Here is a 17432-nt window from a genome sequence, read left to right on the forward strand (position 1 = left end):
GCAAAGTTTGTGTGCAGGAGAACACAGTAAATGGAGTTATTTCCAACTTTGTCATTATATTCTCGGATCAACAATGCAACCATTTGCAACCATTTGTCATTATATACCTGTAGATATGTATTTTGTGGGAGTGAAAGAAGATGGGAATATGAGAAGAAGGTGTGTTTGGTTGATTTTTTTTGTTTCAGTTGGAGGTAAGTTACTTTCATTTAGACCTAAGTTACTTTCAGTTAGACCTAAGTTACTTTCATTTAGACCTAAGTTACTTTCATTTAGACCTAAGTTACTTTCATTTAGACTTAAGTTACTTTCATTTAGACTAACTGAAAAAAATGAAGACTAACTGAAAAAAAATGAAGACTAACTGAAAAAAAATGAAGACTAACTGAAAAAAATGAAGACTAACTGAAAAAAGTTAAGACTAACTGAAAAAAATTAAAACCACCTGAAAATCGTCCGACCAAAGATTATGGTCGGACGAGTCCGATACAATACGTTCTCTTTTAAAAATTGATCATGTACACTTAGATAGATCCAACATTTTAGTTACTAATATTTGCTTTTGTAAATAGTTAAAATTCTGGTCAAAACTATATGACATAAATAGTGAAGTTCAAAATATTGTAATGGAGGAAATATGGCTGAAAGGATTTATTCCAATGTTTTTTAATATTTATTTTAAGAATCAATACTGATCTAGTTGATTGGAGGTACTACTTGTACTTTTCTGTCAACGGGTCAATTCTTCCCCCTTACAAAATATGACTCCTAAATTCGTCCCTCCCCAACCCCACACTTGTACAAGAGATACTCATCTTATTTCATTTAAGTAAAAAATTTATATTACGAAGGGAGTAATAGATTATTGCGTAGGATAAGAAAATAGATAAAAATATATAAAAATAGATACACGCATGTAACAATATTTATTTCCTAAAATTTAGGTTACCCTTATGATATGCATGACTATTATAGCATATACGATTGATATTATTGAGAGGAATACTAAAGATTTTAACGTATTATGATAACATTATCTTGTTTTAATACTAAAACCATAAACAACAAAAAAGATTAATTCTTAATGATTATGTTTTGAAGTATAATTAAAATATTAGTATCAATCTTTTTTGAAGTATTTCCAAATCTTATACTTAATCCTAAAATAATTATTAATTTTGTAGGTAATTTATTAAAAAACCAAACTCTATTTTTCTCTTATCTCTATCATATAAGGGAAGGGGGGGAGCTATGTTGTCCCCCAATAAATTTACTTAATTACCCCTTAATAAACAACTACTCATACCAAGAAAAGATAAAAGAAAATTAAACTCATATATAGCATAAAAATTAACAAAAAAAATTATATCAATCAAATATTTGATCAATCAATACACAATCAAGTAGTAAACCAAAAAGGAAAATGCAATCAATCAACAAAGTGAAATGATTTAATTAAATCAAAATACTTTATTGATAAAAATATAAGAAATACTTATTAAATATGCATAATATTCTTTTATCGGTCATCAATTTAAATTTTAAAAATCTTAAACAAAGTATAAATAAAATAAATAATAAAAGATGGATTTGATTAAGCGATATAGGCTTAATCAACAAAATTAGCTAGCCCAAAAAACATGTCTAATGTTCAAATTTTACCTTTGTCTACGACCAAAAAAATTATAAATTACGTTAAAAAAAATGAGGCACGAATCGCGTGCATAAATTGCTAGTATTAAAAATTAATGGATGTCACAGCTAATACTATACTCCAAGCTTGTTCAACATTCCAAAGCCTCCTGTAAAAGAAAAAAAAAATCCCAAAACCAATACACCAAACAATTTCTATATCAGTATTGCTCTAACATGTGTTGATGTGTCCTATAGCTTTGAGCCTTCAACATGAAAATTACAAAACTGGATCACTAGATCACATTCGAAATTCTATAAGAGCCTTATGTTAGAAGCAACAAGAACAATCAAATGGGCAAAGGCCAGTGCTACCAGCATCTTGCTTGTTAATCCTCAGCTCTTCCTCTGAGTAAATAGCAAGCCCGTCATTCGTTCTCCTTCTAGGCTTTGAATCAGAGTTAAATGCTTCAGTCTCTTTTGGAAAACGCTTCTTTTTCTTTATCTTCTTTGATTTTTCATTTTTGACTCTAGTTCTTTCGGATTTTTCTTGCTCGGCCTTCTTCCTCTTTTGGCTTGTAAAAATGTCATCAATTTCATCAGCCTTTTTTAAACTTGCAGTAGATGATTGTTCTGTTACAGCCTCACCATCAGCCTTTTTTGAATGACTAGTAGATGGTTTTTCTTGTACATCTTTAGACTCTTCTTTTGTGACACTGGATGTCTTCGAAGACTTCATTTTAGGCATTTCAACAGCTGACTGCTGTACGTACTAGATAATCAATCAACTGTCCTGAAATTCCAGAAGTGTTGATGCATATTGGTCAATAAAAACACACCTAGAGGAATGTACTATACATGACCCAGAGCAAAGACTTCTCTATCATAGCAACTTATCATCTCTTAGCATTTTAACTTACTTCGGACAGGGAGGGGATTGGAGCTGGTAAATTCCGTCTCTAATACAATATTGGTATCTAATCGAGTCTTGAGAAAAGGGCAGGAAAAGCTCAATCCCTCAGCACTATGGAAGACTAATTTCCGAGCTCCTATATATTCTTCCGACACATCAATCCATTCCCCTCAAAATGACTCGATTAGTATTCAGTTTCCAAACAAAAAGTGGTTTCTAAAGTGACAAGCACCACTAGCCAAGGCCAAAGTTGGTCGTCAAGGACAAAAATGAAATAAGTAGGCAATTCATGACACATAAAATGAGGTTTTAGTCGTTATTCTCCTATTTCGACTTCAATTTTGACCCAGCGCAAATGACTCCCAAACCTTAAATGAACTATTCTCGATGCACAAGCCATGTAGACGAGACAAACTACTAACTCTATTTACCTCAAAATTAATATTTTATTTAACGGAATGTTATAATAGAATAAGTCTAAACTACAACGGTGTTGTATCACATGGAATTTTCATTTTTGTTTAGGGAAAGGAAAGAGTTTAAAAAAGAAAAAGGGAAAACAATGAAAAGAAAAGAAAAAGAAGAAACGTAGAAAAGAAAAGTTGTAACCCTAACTCTCTGTTCCCAAAAAAAAACCCTAACTCTCCAAATTCCAGTTCGTAGAAATTGCTGCGATTACAAGGTAATCCCATCTCTCTCTACATATTACAGATTCCAGATTTCATTCCTGTTCTTTTCTCTATCTAAAAAGTTCGATTTTGAATTTAGTATTTGCAGCATCAATTCAAGTTAATTTTCTAGAGAACAAATTAAAGTATATTTTCGGCGATATATTGTAAGTTTAAAGATTTAAAGTTTGTGGTTTAGCATTATAAATATTTGAGTAAAAATTTGTATGATTTTATATTGATTAGTATGTGAGCTCAATTTTTTAAAAGAAGTTCCTGAATTTGGATACGCACTTGCTTAACCTAGGTAAAAGAATTGTATCAGTTTCATAAGAATAACTATGATTGCCATATTGTGTTTTTGTTTTTACATGGAAATCTAGTGCTGGAACAAAATACATCAGCTTTTGATTTCATTTTGGAATTTCCTCATTTCCTTAATATATTGTGGTTTTAGGAATTGGGTTATCTTGGCTAAGTTTTCTGTCAAACTTTCTTTGTGTTATCACTTCAGTGCCGCGACCGGCCTTGTTTGCTTGTCACCAGTAATTTAAAGACCTCTATATTTTACTAGAAGGTACATTCTGTTGGATTTGTAACAAATCTTTGTGGAGGTTTTTGATCCAGTGTCACATAATTCGCTATATAATTTGTTTTTTCAGTTCGCAGCTCACCCAAAATGGGTAAAAAACAGGCTAACACCGACCATAATTCGCTTTTTTTGGATCGCAGTTCGCGGGGAGATTAGGGAATTATGTGACACTGGTTTGATCTATGATCTATGTTGCGTACTAAATAGTTGGTAAATTTTTATAATAATGAGAGTAAGTTAAGATAGCAGATCAAATCCTAAAAAACAAGGGATAATCTAGAATTGGATATAATGAAATAGAAATATGGGCAATTCTTAGAGGGGCGGATGGAGTTATATTGTGTGGAGTAATATATTGTGGGAAGAGTGAAGTATAATTCTATGATGATCTAAGGATAATGCTTGTTTGATTGAAATGAAAAGGCGTGGGAAGGTGAAAATCCTAGGAAGTGGAAACTGGAAAGTGAGTGTCACATCTTGGAGTTCTTATCACAAAATGGGTGAATCAAGAATCACCTTACTTAGCCGGTTAGCCTCCTAGGTTAGTGGAGTTTCTATACTCAACCAAACAACTTTTTATACTTAGCATGAACATGAATGAAAGTTTATTGCCACTGGAACGTCCTAGGATGTTACACTTCCTACATTTAACCAAACAACTAGTGGTGTCAATCACTGGCGGACCCAAGAATTTGAATCTGGGGATACGAATGTACAACAAACACAAAAATTGTTCAATCTGTAAGTCTTACAACCAAAATATCCAACTATGAAAACATTGATTTTGTTCAACAATAATACTACAACATCAGTCACATAGTATAACTCTAGCGATAAGAAGAGTTTTGAAAAGATATAAATAACTATTGAAGTAGTTTTATACATTAAATAATCAAATAGGAGTAGATAGAGTAAATAATTCTAAGGTTATGTAACTTATGTTAAACTAAGTTTAGTAATTGCTACTCAAAAAAGCGTTTTTGATTTAATTTACTTTCGTGATAAACTATGATAGTATGATCAAACACCTCAAATCTCAATTGTATACATGTAGTCATATACAAGTTTTTATCATCAGGAGGCTACAAACTTACAATATGTAGATTATGTGAAGATATCTATCATAGCATGATTTTTTTTTTTTTACAGGTTACTAAATACTAACAGATAGCATGAGACGAGTAATATCTAGTTTAGTTAGTAAAGTGTTCGAGAATCGTACGTAGATTTAGAGAAGGAATCTGCATATACTTCGTCCTACATTTGAATTTTTACGAGCAAGAGAAACTTTGATTTAAATATGAATTTCGAATTTGAATAAACAAACCCTAACTAATTAATCAACAATGTCCACATTCAACAATTTACATCTAAATATTCATCTAATCTAAGAATATAACATATATAAACTTATAAAAGTAAGAAAATATGAAATTAAATCAAAAAAATAAAAACTTAACAACTTACTAGTTCGAATTTAATGGAGGAAAACTCAAAACTGGGTCGGCGAAGTGCCGAAGTCGAACTTCGAAGTTCGAATTGAAGGCGTCGGCGCTCGGCGTCTCTAGTTCGTCGGCGGTTGGCGGCGGTTTGAGACTGCTCGGTGGTCGATTTCGACGCAGTGACTGGAGATCTGGGAAGAGAGAGGATGATACTAATATTTTGTGGTTTTGGGGTGCATTTAGCTTTTCCCTTTCATTATACTTCAAAATATAATCATTAAGAATTAATTTTTTTTTGTTGTTTATGGTTTTGGGGTCTGTTTACTTTGGCATAAAACAGCTGAATTGGACTAGACTGATCTGAACTGAACTGAATTGAATTGAATTGAACTGAACTGAAATGAATAGTGATATGTGAGAGTAAAATTGTAAAAGTATTGTCGAGAGCTGAACTGAACTAAACTAAACTAAATTGAATTGAACTGAACTGAATTGAATTGAAAATAAGATGGGGTGAACATGCCCTTAGTATTACAAAATTACAGTATTTATAGAGAAATTAAAATTTTATTGTTGTAACACAACATATGAGTTACATTAGAAACAAGACAATGTTATCATATTACGTGAAAATCATTTGTATTCCTCTCAATAAAATCAATTGTATATGCTATAATAGACATGCATATCATAAGGATAACCTAAATTTTAGGAAATAAATATTGTTATATCTATTTTTATATATTTTTATCTATTTTATTATCATATGCAATAATGTACTACTCCCTTCATTGTATAAAAATTAAAATGTATAGTAGCTATATAGAAATTAAAATTTTATTCTTGTAACACAACATATGAGTTACATTAGAAACAAGACAATGTTATCATAATACGTTAAAATCTTATGTATTCCTCTCAACTATAATAGACATGCATATCATAAGGGTAACCTAAAGTTTAGGAAATAAATATAGTTACATGCGTGTATTTACTTTTATATATTTTTATCTATTTTCTTATCATATGCAATAATCTACTACTCTCTTCGTTATATAATTTTTTTTTTTGAGATAAGTTGAGTATCTCTTGTACTGTTGTACAAGTGTGGGGTTGGGGAGGGACGAATTTAGGAGTCCTATTCTGTAAAGGATAAGAATCGACCCGTTATCACAAAAATACAAGTATGGCTTACGTCCATCCCTCCAATGCCCCTTATTGATTATTGAAATTTTTTCAAAAAACTAATGAAGATGTTCCTACTCCACATTAGCAAGATTTAATAATTCAACCCCTTTTTCTCTCTTCTTTATTTATGAGAATTTCTATTGTATTTGTTTTGATTTAATCTTCAAAAACAAGTATTTTAATTGATTTTGTCAAATTTGAGTTATAATATATTTTTATTTGAGTTCGGAATGGGTTGTTGAATTTTCTTGGTTTTATGCATTTATCATTGACATTAATTTATAACTACTAATTTGATTGATTGAATGTGTTGATTTTTGCTGCATGATGTCTTCTGAAATAATGATGGGTTTGCAAAATAAATTTTGGAGTAGGAAGTTTATAGTTGAAATGTTGTGTGAAATAAAAATTGAAATTTATTTGAATTATGTCCTTCTGTTTAATAATTGAAGATCTAAACTTCTTTTATGGTTTGTAACTATGGTAAATGTTGTTCAAATTCCAAAAGGATTTACTTTTGTTGATGATTGAACAACCCGATTCTTATTGGATGCCTAATTATATACAGTGAATTTCCTTTTTTACTTGAAGACCATTCTATATATGAATCAGTTAAGTAAAGTTCAATGATCAGATGCATATTCTATAATGTCAATAGTTTGCTCAAATTTCAATAAAAATTCGATTTTGCCTTTCATTGGTTGTTGCTAGTGGTAGAACCATGGGATGTACTTTCTAATGGGTGGATTGGTGGTTTTACGAAGGGGTAGGAAGTTGGTTGCATGGCCAGGTAGCCGTTGGGGATTGTCGTGGCCAGACCAATACTCTCTAAAGTTAGGACCTCCACTGGATATTGATACTGGGTACCTATTAAAGAAAACCGCTCATAGTTGAGCCCCATAGTGTCAATTTTTCCCTAAAAAAAACAGCGAAAGTATGTAGATACCAGATTATTCGGGGAACATACAAGAAGAAAATTATGTTTCTCACTAAAATGCGTGCAAAACAAAATTTGTACATTAACATAAAGTTGAACATTGAAATACTTGTTCCGAAGCTGCTCAAATCAGATGCGATACATTTAAGAGCTCCCAGAAAGGAGTGCAGAAGTCAGCTGCTAGCACATATGAACAATCCTAATTACCTAAACAGAAAAACAGTCGATCAATTTTGTCTGGGACAGACCTTCTACCAACACCTGCACCAGGATTGTTAAGTGACACTAACTGGTTCAGTGATCGCAGTTTTTGTGGTCTTACACCTGGAAAAGAATATTCCCACAATACGATCAGCATTTTTTTTTGACATAGCTTAGATCTGTAAAGCTATACTTGAAGGAAATCAGCACAACATATATGCCTTCTCCTACGTGATTCTCGTAAGATCTGAATGGCGTATGAAGATGCAATAACAATCCTATCACTAGCAGTTGTAAGATCATATATAATCATATCACCTCCGTAAGATATTATGTGTTATTGACATGAACCTCCATTATGGGGGCAATGCCACTATCCCACCATAGTAGTAAGAGGGATGTTAATGGAGGAAAAAAAAAAGGCCAGAGGACTACTCTTGAAAGTGCTATTATACAGCATCTGCATTTTTCAGATAACAACATCACGAAACATACAAGGAAGACACAAGTTCACAACAGCAAAATGGTTGAAGAGTCCACACGGAGCACTCATTAAGAGGTTAAAGGTACAAATCAACTGAACAAAAGGAAATTCATTTCTAAAGGACAAAGCAACTAATACATCTTAGCCAGATAAAAAGCGCAGGATACTCAAACACTGGGTCTTATTAAGAGAAGTAGAGAACCTAAAAAAAAAGAACACATGCAAGCACGCAAAAAACCATGGAGATTTCAGGATCAAGACCAAGTATTAGTATAGAGAGAAAAGATAACAGGAAACAGGTAAATTTACAAAAGTAAAAATAGGCCAGGTCTCTAGTCACAAAAGTAAAAATAAAGTCTTAACTAGTCACAAACCCAGGTCACTAAATGCAATTTAAGATTAAAATTTTAATTGAAAATGGGGGATATAATTTTATCTTTATATAATCTGAGATTAAAAATAGTTGATTGTAATTTGTGATTACAATTTTATAAGTAAAATATCATCTGAAAAATTATTTTTATGTTTCTTTTTTCCACAATTAAACACAATATCTAGTAAACAATAAGGAAACTAATCATAAAGTAGTTTACTTGATTGATAGTAAATTGAAGTCTTCATCAAATATCCAATTCTCTTAAACTATGAAATGTACAGAGTTAGAAGTTATATATTTGAGCTGAACTTGTTAAAAAAGAATTGTTGGTTAACTCAAAGAATTTGGCAATACTTAATTTTCAAAAAAAAAAAAAATAACAAAGTTAAGGCGTAATTGTGTTACCGTAGATCTTCTCTACAAAAAAAGAAAGAAATTGTGTTACCATAGATTGTTACTAAGGAAATATTAACCATTGAGCTTTGAGATATTATAAGCATGACCGAAAAATTGAACATTTTCAACAGACTTGTCATAATTTATGTCATTAAAGTCGTGATAACAGCATTACTTTATTTTACATGACATTGGTAGAAACAATAAATTGCATTAACATAGAAGTTTGTTATAAAGTGAAGTTGTAGCCTCGTGGTAGCGTATATATACAGGTAAGTGGGTAGGGGTTGAGTATCTATCTATGTTTTTTTTACATTAAGGAGAACATACTTTATTCAGAGATGTCATGTCAGTCACAGATTAGAGAAAAGAGAAAGGGTAACACACTAACACATGGTGAATCTGAGGATTAAGAGTACATTTACTAACCTATTACACTCATATCTTGATGCATAGTTGTGGTTGTTACACTTTGAGCACATCCAATCTCCATCACGCCATTGCTTAGCTCTGGAAAATACCAATCACAGCACATCAGAAACCTTACAATAATAAACATGCTGGAATCTCATATGTGATTCAGTGATTTCTTAGGTTTATGTTAGCTACTAGTCTATACTTAATAAATGTGAAATAAAACTAAATGATATATAGCCAGATCTTAATTAAGATCTGGCTATATAAGGGACAACTAGTTTTAAAATGATTGTTGTTTCGGGTGCCCAGATCGCTAACCATATCTCACGAACAGAACATAAATTTCAGTCAAGTCAGCAAATCACTCCAGCACCCAGCAATCACAGAAATGCCCAAAACAAAAGATTAGAAAAGAACCTTTGCCATACGTATGAACTTCACCTCACAAGTGGCACATTACAAGGAAAGAACTTGTTACTTCATCAGAATTGAAAATTTAAAACTACATCACACAAAAAGGGTTAGAATTTTGAATCTATGAAACATTTGAGATTGCTCAATCAAGGTAAGGTTATCAAAATGAAAAAAACGATTCACCAAATTAGGGAAAACTTGCAATTCTCCCCTTGACAAATTTTCTTTTTTCTGATTTTTTAATAAACAAATTTAGTTTTCCATGAAATCTAGTTGCTAATGTTTTTAGCCTTTTAGGACAAGGTGAAAGTGTCCTCTTTCTTCACCAATCTTCCAATGATGGTGGTGACTTGTTATATTTCAGCGGTAACACCTCTCACTGACATCAGTTCTAAAGAGAGATATAGAGACACAAAGAAATTGGAAGAGACAAAAATAGACAGCAAAGAAATAGAAGGAGAAGTATTGATGAAGGACAACGGAGGTGGGTGAGAAATCAATTGAGGGAGAAAGGAAAACCAATAGCGAAGAGAAATGACATAATTAAGGTAAAAGTAGGTTAGGGCCTTAGGGGAGCCAAGAACAAAAAAAAAAATCAGAAAAAAAAACAAGTTATGTCTAGACTTCATCAGCTGGTAGAAAAAGATAACTTTTTGGACATTAAGTTACTTATTACTAACTTTTTTCAAATGCAAGCTTATTTGAGAAATTTGACATATAAAAGGTAGAAAAAGTCAGTTTTCCCAAAAAATAGCACAAAAAAAATGTATTCAAAGTTTGAATTTTTCAAAAATAGTTGGTCATTTAGCCATCTATAAAAAGGTATTCATAAAACTTTGATAGATAATAATTTCCATTGCTGATTTGACCAAGCTCTTGGTCATACCAACGACCTACTGTTTACATAACACGGTTGGATTCAGGCTCAAGTTCATCGCCAGCAAAGAGAAACTGTAAGATGACTGAGGTCTACGCCTGTAATGAGAAACTTAGCAGTGTATTTCTACAATAGGAAAATCTCGAAATTGAGTGTTTTCATTTTGCTAATGATGCAGTGTTATTGAAATAAATGCTTCTAGGAGCTTGCGTGTAGAAAAAAAAGACGTCAGACCATGTAAATTTGAGCTCAAGATTGAAGTAAAGATTTGAACCAAGACAAGACAAGCCAAGACGAGAACGATTCGAAAACAGCAAGCTTGCTTGTGTTTATCCCCGAGCCCGGCTTCTTCAAGCACAACAAGCTTCATCGCAGCTCAACCTTAATATTTTTGAGCAAAGTGAAGCCTACGCAGAACTGGTCTTTCTCTGGTTTGCAAACACCCCTAGTTGTAGTAGCTTATTTCAAGCATTCCCAATTTCAGTTGTCAACACACGAGAGATAGATTATCAACTAATAGCTTGTTTTATGATATTGAAGTTCATCTTGTACAACTTAATGATTCTTCTTGCTCAGATATGACCTCTGGAATATTACCCCCACATGAGATATCCTCAAACCTAGCACTTCCTCCCTCCATTCTCTAGAGTTTGACCCATTTACTAAAAGTAAAAAGACCAGGGGAAAAAAAGACCATCCATATAAGAAATTTCTACTTTTTGAAGGAGAGGGAGTAAACTGTTCGAGAACAAGGGAAATACATTGATGGATTAACAACTTGAAATGCACTAAAGTGGCAAACCTGATAGACGACAGCGGAAAGTGGAAGCAAATCTCATGTGGAGTTTATTCAAGAGACAAGATGCGGAGAATATCCTCTCAATCCAGCTACCGGAAGGGGATCAGGAAGATACTTTAGGTTGGTCGAAAACAAAGAATGGAGTCTATACCGTCAAGTCACGGTATAGGTATCTCCAACAGAATTACGAAGAATTTCCAAACAATTGTTTCATATCAAAGTTTATCTGGAATCTCAAAATCTTGCCCAAATGGAAACTCTTCATCTGGAGAGTGCTCAACAATGCCCTCCCCACCTCCCAGGGACTAGAAAAAAGGAATATTCAGGTGGATAGGAATTGCAAGTTTTGTAACGATTCTCCAGAGACCTTGGAGCATCTCTTTCGAGATTGTCAATTCTCCAATAGAGTATGGATGGCTACTATGGGTATAAGGCACTCACACTCAACTCCTCTCACACTAAAGGATTGGCTGAAGAACTACATGAACTATTTCAAAAAAAGGAGACAAATACTTCAAGAGGACCAAGAGCTACAAAGCGCAATGCTATTATCGCAACAATGTGGAGTATTTGGCTCCATAGAAATGAAGTCATTTTCAAGAGAGCAAAGCCTAACCGCCTTACAGTCATGAATATTTTCCAAGATAGTGTATGCCGCGCAACAAATTTGCAGGCTACAACTAATCTGAGGATCAAAGGTTCCGATGAGAAGCTGATGCACCCAATCATCACCAACGAATCTACAGAGTTTTGGAAAGCAGGAATCAACACTCTAAACTATTTCCCTATTATAAGTGTAGATGGCTCCTGGAAGCAGCTGAAGAAAGAGAGCAGGATTGTTGCTGCAATAGCCTGGATAAATGAACTTGACACTAGATGCTATAGCTCAAGAAAAATCTTTGCTATCTCCCCTATACAAGCAGAGGCCTATGCAGTCCTTATTGCAATCGAAGAAAACTCATTCCAGGATAATCTTCTAATTCAAACGGATAGTATAGAAGTGATCACAGCTCTGCGTAACCCAGCAAAAGGGGATAAGAATATCCGTACTATTATTAATAAAATAGTTATATTAGCTAGAAAGTTTGTATCCTTTAAGTGTGTTAAGGTAGGAAGAAATGTAATACATAAGGCCCACTCACTTGCTTCTAGAGCGAGAAAGGAGAGGTTTTAGTCCCCTTTGTTTGTTCTGCTTTGAACTTTGTCAAAAAAGACAACTTGAAATGGGTCACATATAGTGGGTCAGGGAAACCATAGGAGGGAAATGAATTTACTTTACGGAATGGAGGGAGTAGAATGCAACCTGCCTTTGATACTTCCTCAATCACAAATCTATATAATGCTACATTAGTACCAAAATGAGGAATTTTCCTAAAAAAAAAGACATTTTCGAAACCAAACTTAGAAATCAGAAAAATCAGAGGTTTGGAGACAAGGCTTACTTTGATATATATGGTGGGGGCAAACAGCAGCTACAATGAGAATGATTTAATGATTTATCAGCGTCTTGGGTTCTCTTATTCATGAAAAATGTTCTGTCGAAATTATGATAGTGAAACCCGGCTCTTGTTTAGTAGCCAATGCTATTGTAAGAGTTGGAAATATCTTCAATACAGAAGAGCATATGGCAAACGATATTATAGGACAGCTAACTGGTGAACAGGAAGCTCATGTACCCGAATATATTATATGATGTGCTGACAGAAAACAAAGGTTACATACTCACACTGTCCCAAAAAGAAGATAAATTTCCTAAATTTGCATCCTAAACAGTACATTAATACTCTCAGAATATAGTTGAAACTGCATTGAAACTATACGTGATTTATTAAAGTCTATAAGAGGGGGGAAATGCAACAAAAAGTCCCCCAATCTTCTTTTTTAACTACCAAGCTGTGGTAATCATTGTGCGACAGAGAGAATAACATGAACAAGATAAGGATGCTCCGGCAGTCCAGCCAATGGCCAATCAATCAAATTGCTTAAAAGTAACAAGACAAAAGAGGAACAAAACAACAGATTATTCAACAGTACCCTTTTCCCATCAGAGTCGTTGCAGCTAGTTGGTGTGGCAATTGCACAAATCCTTGCGAATGTGGAGGCGCAACTACACTTCCACTAGTAAAAGTGGGATATAAACCAGCCTTTTGATCACCAATAAACCCAGTCACAGGTCCGAACCCAGGATATGATTGCTGTTCATTGTAAAAAATTAGAAAGCATGCCTAGAATATATGATGGAAGAAAACTAAACTAGTCTTGTCAGATATACTTAAATATATACCATGTATTGGTTAACAGCTAGTCCATCTCCAGCATTTAGTCTTTTGTTGTCCCAGTCATGTAAAGGCTCATCAGTTGCTAGGCGCTTCATCCCAAGTGCTTTATGCACAAAAAGAAAACGAAGGTGCAATATCAGCAAGCCTTACAGATCCACGCTGTCAAAAGAAAGCTTCAAGTTGACAATATGTTAAATAATCCTTCGAAACAAGATTTTCTACATATACAATCAAAAGCTTTTAAACTCATGCAAACCGAGCTAGAAAAATTAAATCAATATAAATCAGAATTTTAAAGTTAAAAAAGGTGCATATTACTCCTAATTGTAATCATATTCTGAATCCAATATATAACTGTAAAATCATCTCAGAAAAATTGCAAATACTGATGAACTTTAAAATGCTAATCAAGAACAATTGGTTTGACAACAATGGAGAAATTTAAAATAACAGGCATTACAAAAGAAGAACCAAAAGGCAAAACTGTAAAACTAGAAAGGAAACAAAAAATGCGTATAAGACTACAAGTAATGCTATATTTATGTGCCCATACGCCCCATACATGTAAAAAAGAAAAAAAAGAATTAGGCCTGGGGAAGAAGAGACCCTAACGCAATTCCATAACAGAAATATGTTACTCTAGTAAAACACTATCAATTTAGGGAGCATGCAAAAACAATGAGGGACAATAATGCAAAAAGTTTTACCATCTACGACAAGGGTAGTACAATTTCTCAAAACCTAAATGACCTATATGCTGCCAACAACTAGGAAAATTTTTCTTTCAAGCAAGCAGAACACCAGTGGTAAGCAGCATAAACATTTGACAGATACTCCTTTATGACCAAAAAATTTATATTGGGTTACCCGTTTTATTTCCTATTTTGTTTCTATATGCATACTTGCATACTATTGGTTGATGAGCACTCATATATTGTACTTCCAATTATTTGTGAAACATGGCCAAATCTTAAAGACGCTAGAAATATGTGTTCTGATATTGAGTTCTATTAATTTCGATTCTAGTGCAAAAGCTACCATAGTCTTGAGTGGAATATGTTCAGCATTAGTATTGGTGCTATGCTCAGTCCCAAGTCTAAGAGCATGTATCTAAACCGGTACTCAAGCAATAAGAATAAAAATATAATAATAGTTATGACCAGTACAAGGATGCTACACATTCAGTTGTAAGCAGAACATACCTGGTGCTGCTGCATTACATTCTTTACACTGAAATTAAGCAAATAACCGATTCAGATAGTTAAAGTAATAAGAAATATATAACTGAGTGTTATCTAGCTCATTTTAGAAAAAACGAGTAACTAAGAATGGTTGTTTATCTTACCTGTGTGCGAGACGAATAATTGTGGAAACCACATATGCACATCCAGTCACCACTACGCCAATCCTTATAATCCACATTATTGGCTCCGTACATGTTCGGTGATGACCAGTTAGAGGTGGATGGAAGTGATCGTTGGAATGTGCTAGCTCCTAGCATGCCCATGCTCGACAGTAGCCCTCCTTGTGCTCTGCTTAAAACTCCAGGCAGTGGGATTGCTGGCATAGCTGTCACCTCTTTTGGCTGACCACATTTCTTGCACTTCTCTCTTGATGCATAATTGTTGTTAGTGCAACCTATTGATTCATTACCACCACACACACCCAACCCAAAATGCACAATGGCGACGAGGTGGAGCAAAGTTTACACACACCACAAAAGCCAAAACGTGCGCATACACGCACACATTTCACAACCCCACGCGGCCTAATAAACGTAAAACTTCAATGCTTCCAATAGACATGTTGAAAATACTTATTGAGATTATGGCTACAATATATTATGGCAACCAAAGCATATAAAAGCTATGCAACATTGCAAATTGTTGCGGATTCATAAAAGCACATAGAAGAAGAGTATGATGCTAGATATTGGCACAGCTAATGCCAGATACTCATAAAAGCACATAGAAGTGATAGAACTATAGAACTGTTGCTTATGGATAAGGTTATAACTGATAAGAAGCTATCGACACTTTATAGTTATTTTTCCAAGTTAATCGTATGCATTAGAGTAGCAATGCCACTAGTTTGTTCCACTGTGTCTGAAAACCAAAAGCTTCTCAATTTCCTAGCCACTCGACATTTACATTATCTCACTCATCATAGGACCAGAATCGTTGATTGACTTGATTCACCATGTGCAGATAAGGGTGCTTGGGGAAAAGATAATATGCTATTGTGCTCTTGTTAAATGACCACAAGTCCACACTCATCAGGAATCCACTCACGTCACTGGGAAGGATAAGGTGTGAGTACTACAGTTTTAATACAATCCTCCCTCAAGAACCTCAGAATTCTATCTATCATCAAACTTTTCTCCCCATTACACTAAATTGTTAACAGCCATTAACAATTACCCCCAAAATTACACTAGAGCTCATTAATTGGTGTACCATGTCAAAAGACTACCTTTCTTTTTCTCATTTGGAGCTCTCCCAATAGCACAAATTTTGCTCATTCAAAGGATTTCAAATAAATAATGAGCAAAAGAACCAGCCTCGACGATACCATGCTAATCAGTGTTACTCCGACAGCTTCACTTACCTCAAAAACAGGGTGTCGTGTCCGACACCACACTTTACTTAGATACTTCATTTTAAACTAAAAACTTGACTCTTTTCTACTAAGTAGCCGAGTTGGACACTTGGACACCCATATCCGAGTAGACCCTCAATCCGTGTCTGAGTAACACAGATGCTCAGAGTACACCCAATATATGATAAAAGTCGTAAGTAACTACATAAAAATAGAATTTCTCAACCTCATAATCACGTTATACAGTTGAATACAAAAAAAAAGGTCAAGTTTGTTACCTAAATTTTCATCTTAAAGAAACTGAGAAACCCTAACTATGCCACAGAGAACTCCAACAAAGTCTAAAAATGGAAATGAGAATATAGAGCATGACATAAAGAAAGTAAAGGAGAGAGAAAATGACCAACGCAAATCCAATCGCCGATGCGAGGAAGCCATTTAGAGTCGGGGGGTGTTTTGGTGTCGACGAGGAGACGAGGTTGCTTGCAACGATTACAGAAGGAACGAAACGCATAGTTGTTGTTCTTACATCCATCGCATTCCCAGTCTCCATCTTTTCCATCCGCCATTGTTATTTTGCTGCTCAACAACAACAACACGTTGATGCTATATTGCTTTGAATTTCATCATCATTTGATGACGATAACGATAGAGTTGTCCGATAGATAGTCTCAAAAGGTCCCTCAACGACAGTCGACACGGCCACAGCGGTAAGGCTTGACCTAGTAATAAGTACTAATAACTAGTCCTATGACCTATATGCAAGCGATGCTTGCGAAAACAAATAAAAGGTTCATTGCGTAATAATATATATGAAAATTATTCATAAAATTCATTGTATATATTTTTTTTTTTGTTTTTTGAAAGCCAATAAATCAATGGTAATGATGTAAATATTTTGTTAATTGAGGATATAATGATTAAGAAATGGTGAATTTGTATTTTATTACTTAATAAAGGGTATAAAAGGGAATTACCATATTTGGTGTCCCCCTCCTTCTCCCTTATGTAATAGAGATAATTCGATCCAATGATGTTAGGTTATGAGGTATACATCCAAATTATTCTTATTTCCTTCGAAAATGTCATAATATAATCACTAACATGTATTAGAGGTATCATTAGAAGGATTTAGTATAGCACGAGTTACAAGTTTTGTAGTATGTTGACGGCTTTGTGGTACCGAAACTGTCATAATTGTGTTAAACTACCAAAATAC

The 17432-nt window shown here is 33.9% G+C and overlaps 2 protein-coding genes across 2 annotated transcripts; both read right to left on the bottom strand.

Annotated features, from left to right (window-relative positions):
- Window positions 1-1705: 1705 nt before the first annotated feature.
- Window positions 1706-5491, bottom strand: LOC125491498 (uncharacterized protein C6G9.01c-like). The gene is made up of 2 exons (XM_048637823.2): window positions 5273-5491; window positions 1706-2425 (listed from the first exon to the last, which is right to left on the bottom strand). Exon 2 carries the CDS (start codon window positions 2378-2380, stop codon window positions 1964-1966), a length of 417 nt encoding a protein of 138 aa, XP_048493780.1. The 5' UTR covers window positions 2381-2425; window positions 5273-5491; the 3' UTR covers window positions 1706-1963.
- A 1908-nt stretch (window positions 5492-7399) lies between these two features.
- On the bottom strand, window positions 7400-16933 carry LOC104895140 (uncharacterized). Its single transcript, XM_010681568.4, has 7 exons — window positions 16617-16933; window positions 14961-15253; window positions 14818-14845; window positions 13621-13718; window positions 13371-13531; window positions 9259-9339; window positions 7400-7696 (listed from the first exon to the last, which is right to left on the bottom strand). The coding sequence occupies exons 1-7, from the start codon at window positions 16780-16782 to the stop codon at window positions 7648-7650; spliced, it is 876 nt and encodes a 291-aa protein (XP_010679870.2). The 5' UTR covers window positions 16783-16933; the 3' UTR covers window positions 7400-7647.
- Between the last annotated feature and the right edge of the window lie 499 nt (window positions 16934-17432).

This window comes from Beta vulgaris, chromosome 6 (genome assembly GCF_026745355.1).
Source record: "Beta vulgaris subsp. vulgaris cultivar EL10 chromosome 6, EL10.2, whole genome shotgun sequence".
Taxonomy (NCBI): Eukaryota; Viridiplantae; Streptophyta; class Magnoliopsida; order Caryophyllales; family Amaranthaceae; genus Beta; species Beta vulgaris.

What these genes read in the sequence shown, in the direction of transcription:
- LOC125491498 (XM_048637823.2), bottom strand. Translation starts at nt 2,380, where the DNA reads ATGCCTAAAATGAAGTCTTCGAAGACATCCAGTGTCACAAAAGAAGAG.
- LOC104895140 (XM_010681568.4), bottom strand. Translation starts at nt 16,782, where the DNA reads ATGGCGGATGGAAAAGATGGAGACTGGGAATGCGATGGATGTAAGAAC. An exon ending in ATTATTCGTCTCGCACACAG is followed by an intron (nt 14,846 to 14,960) that starts GTAAGATAAACA and finishes GCTTAATTTCAG; the next exon opens with TGTAAAGAATGTAATGCAGC. An exon ending in TCAAGATATGAGTGTAATAG is followed by an intron (nt 7,697 to 9,258) that starts GTTAGTAAATGT and finishes ATTCTTTTCCAG; the next exon opens with GTGTAAGACCACAAAAACTG.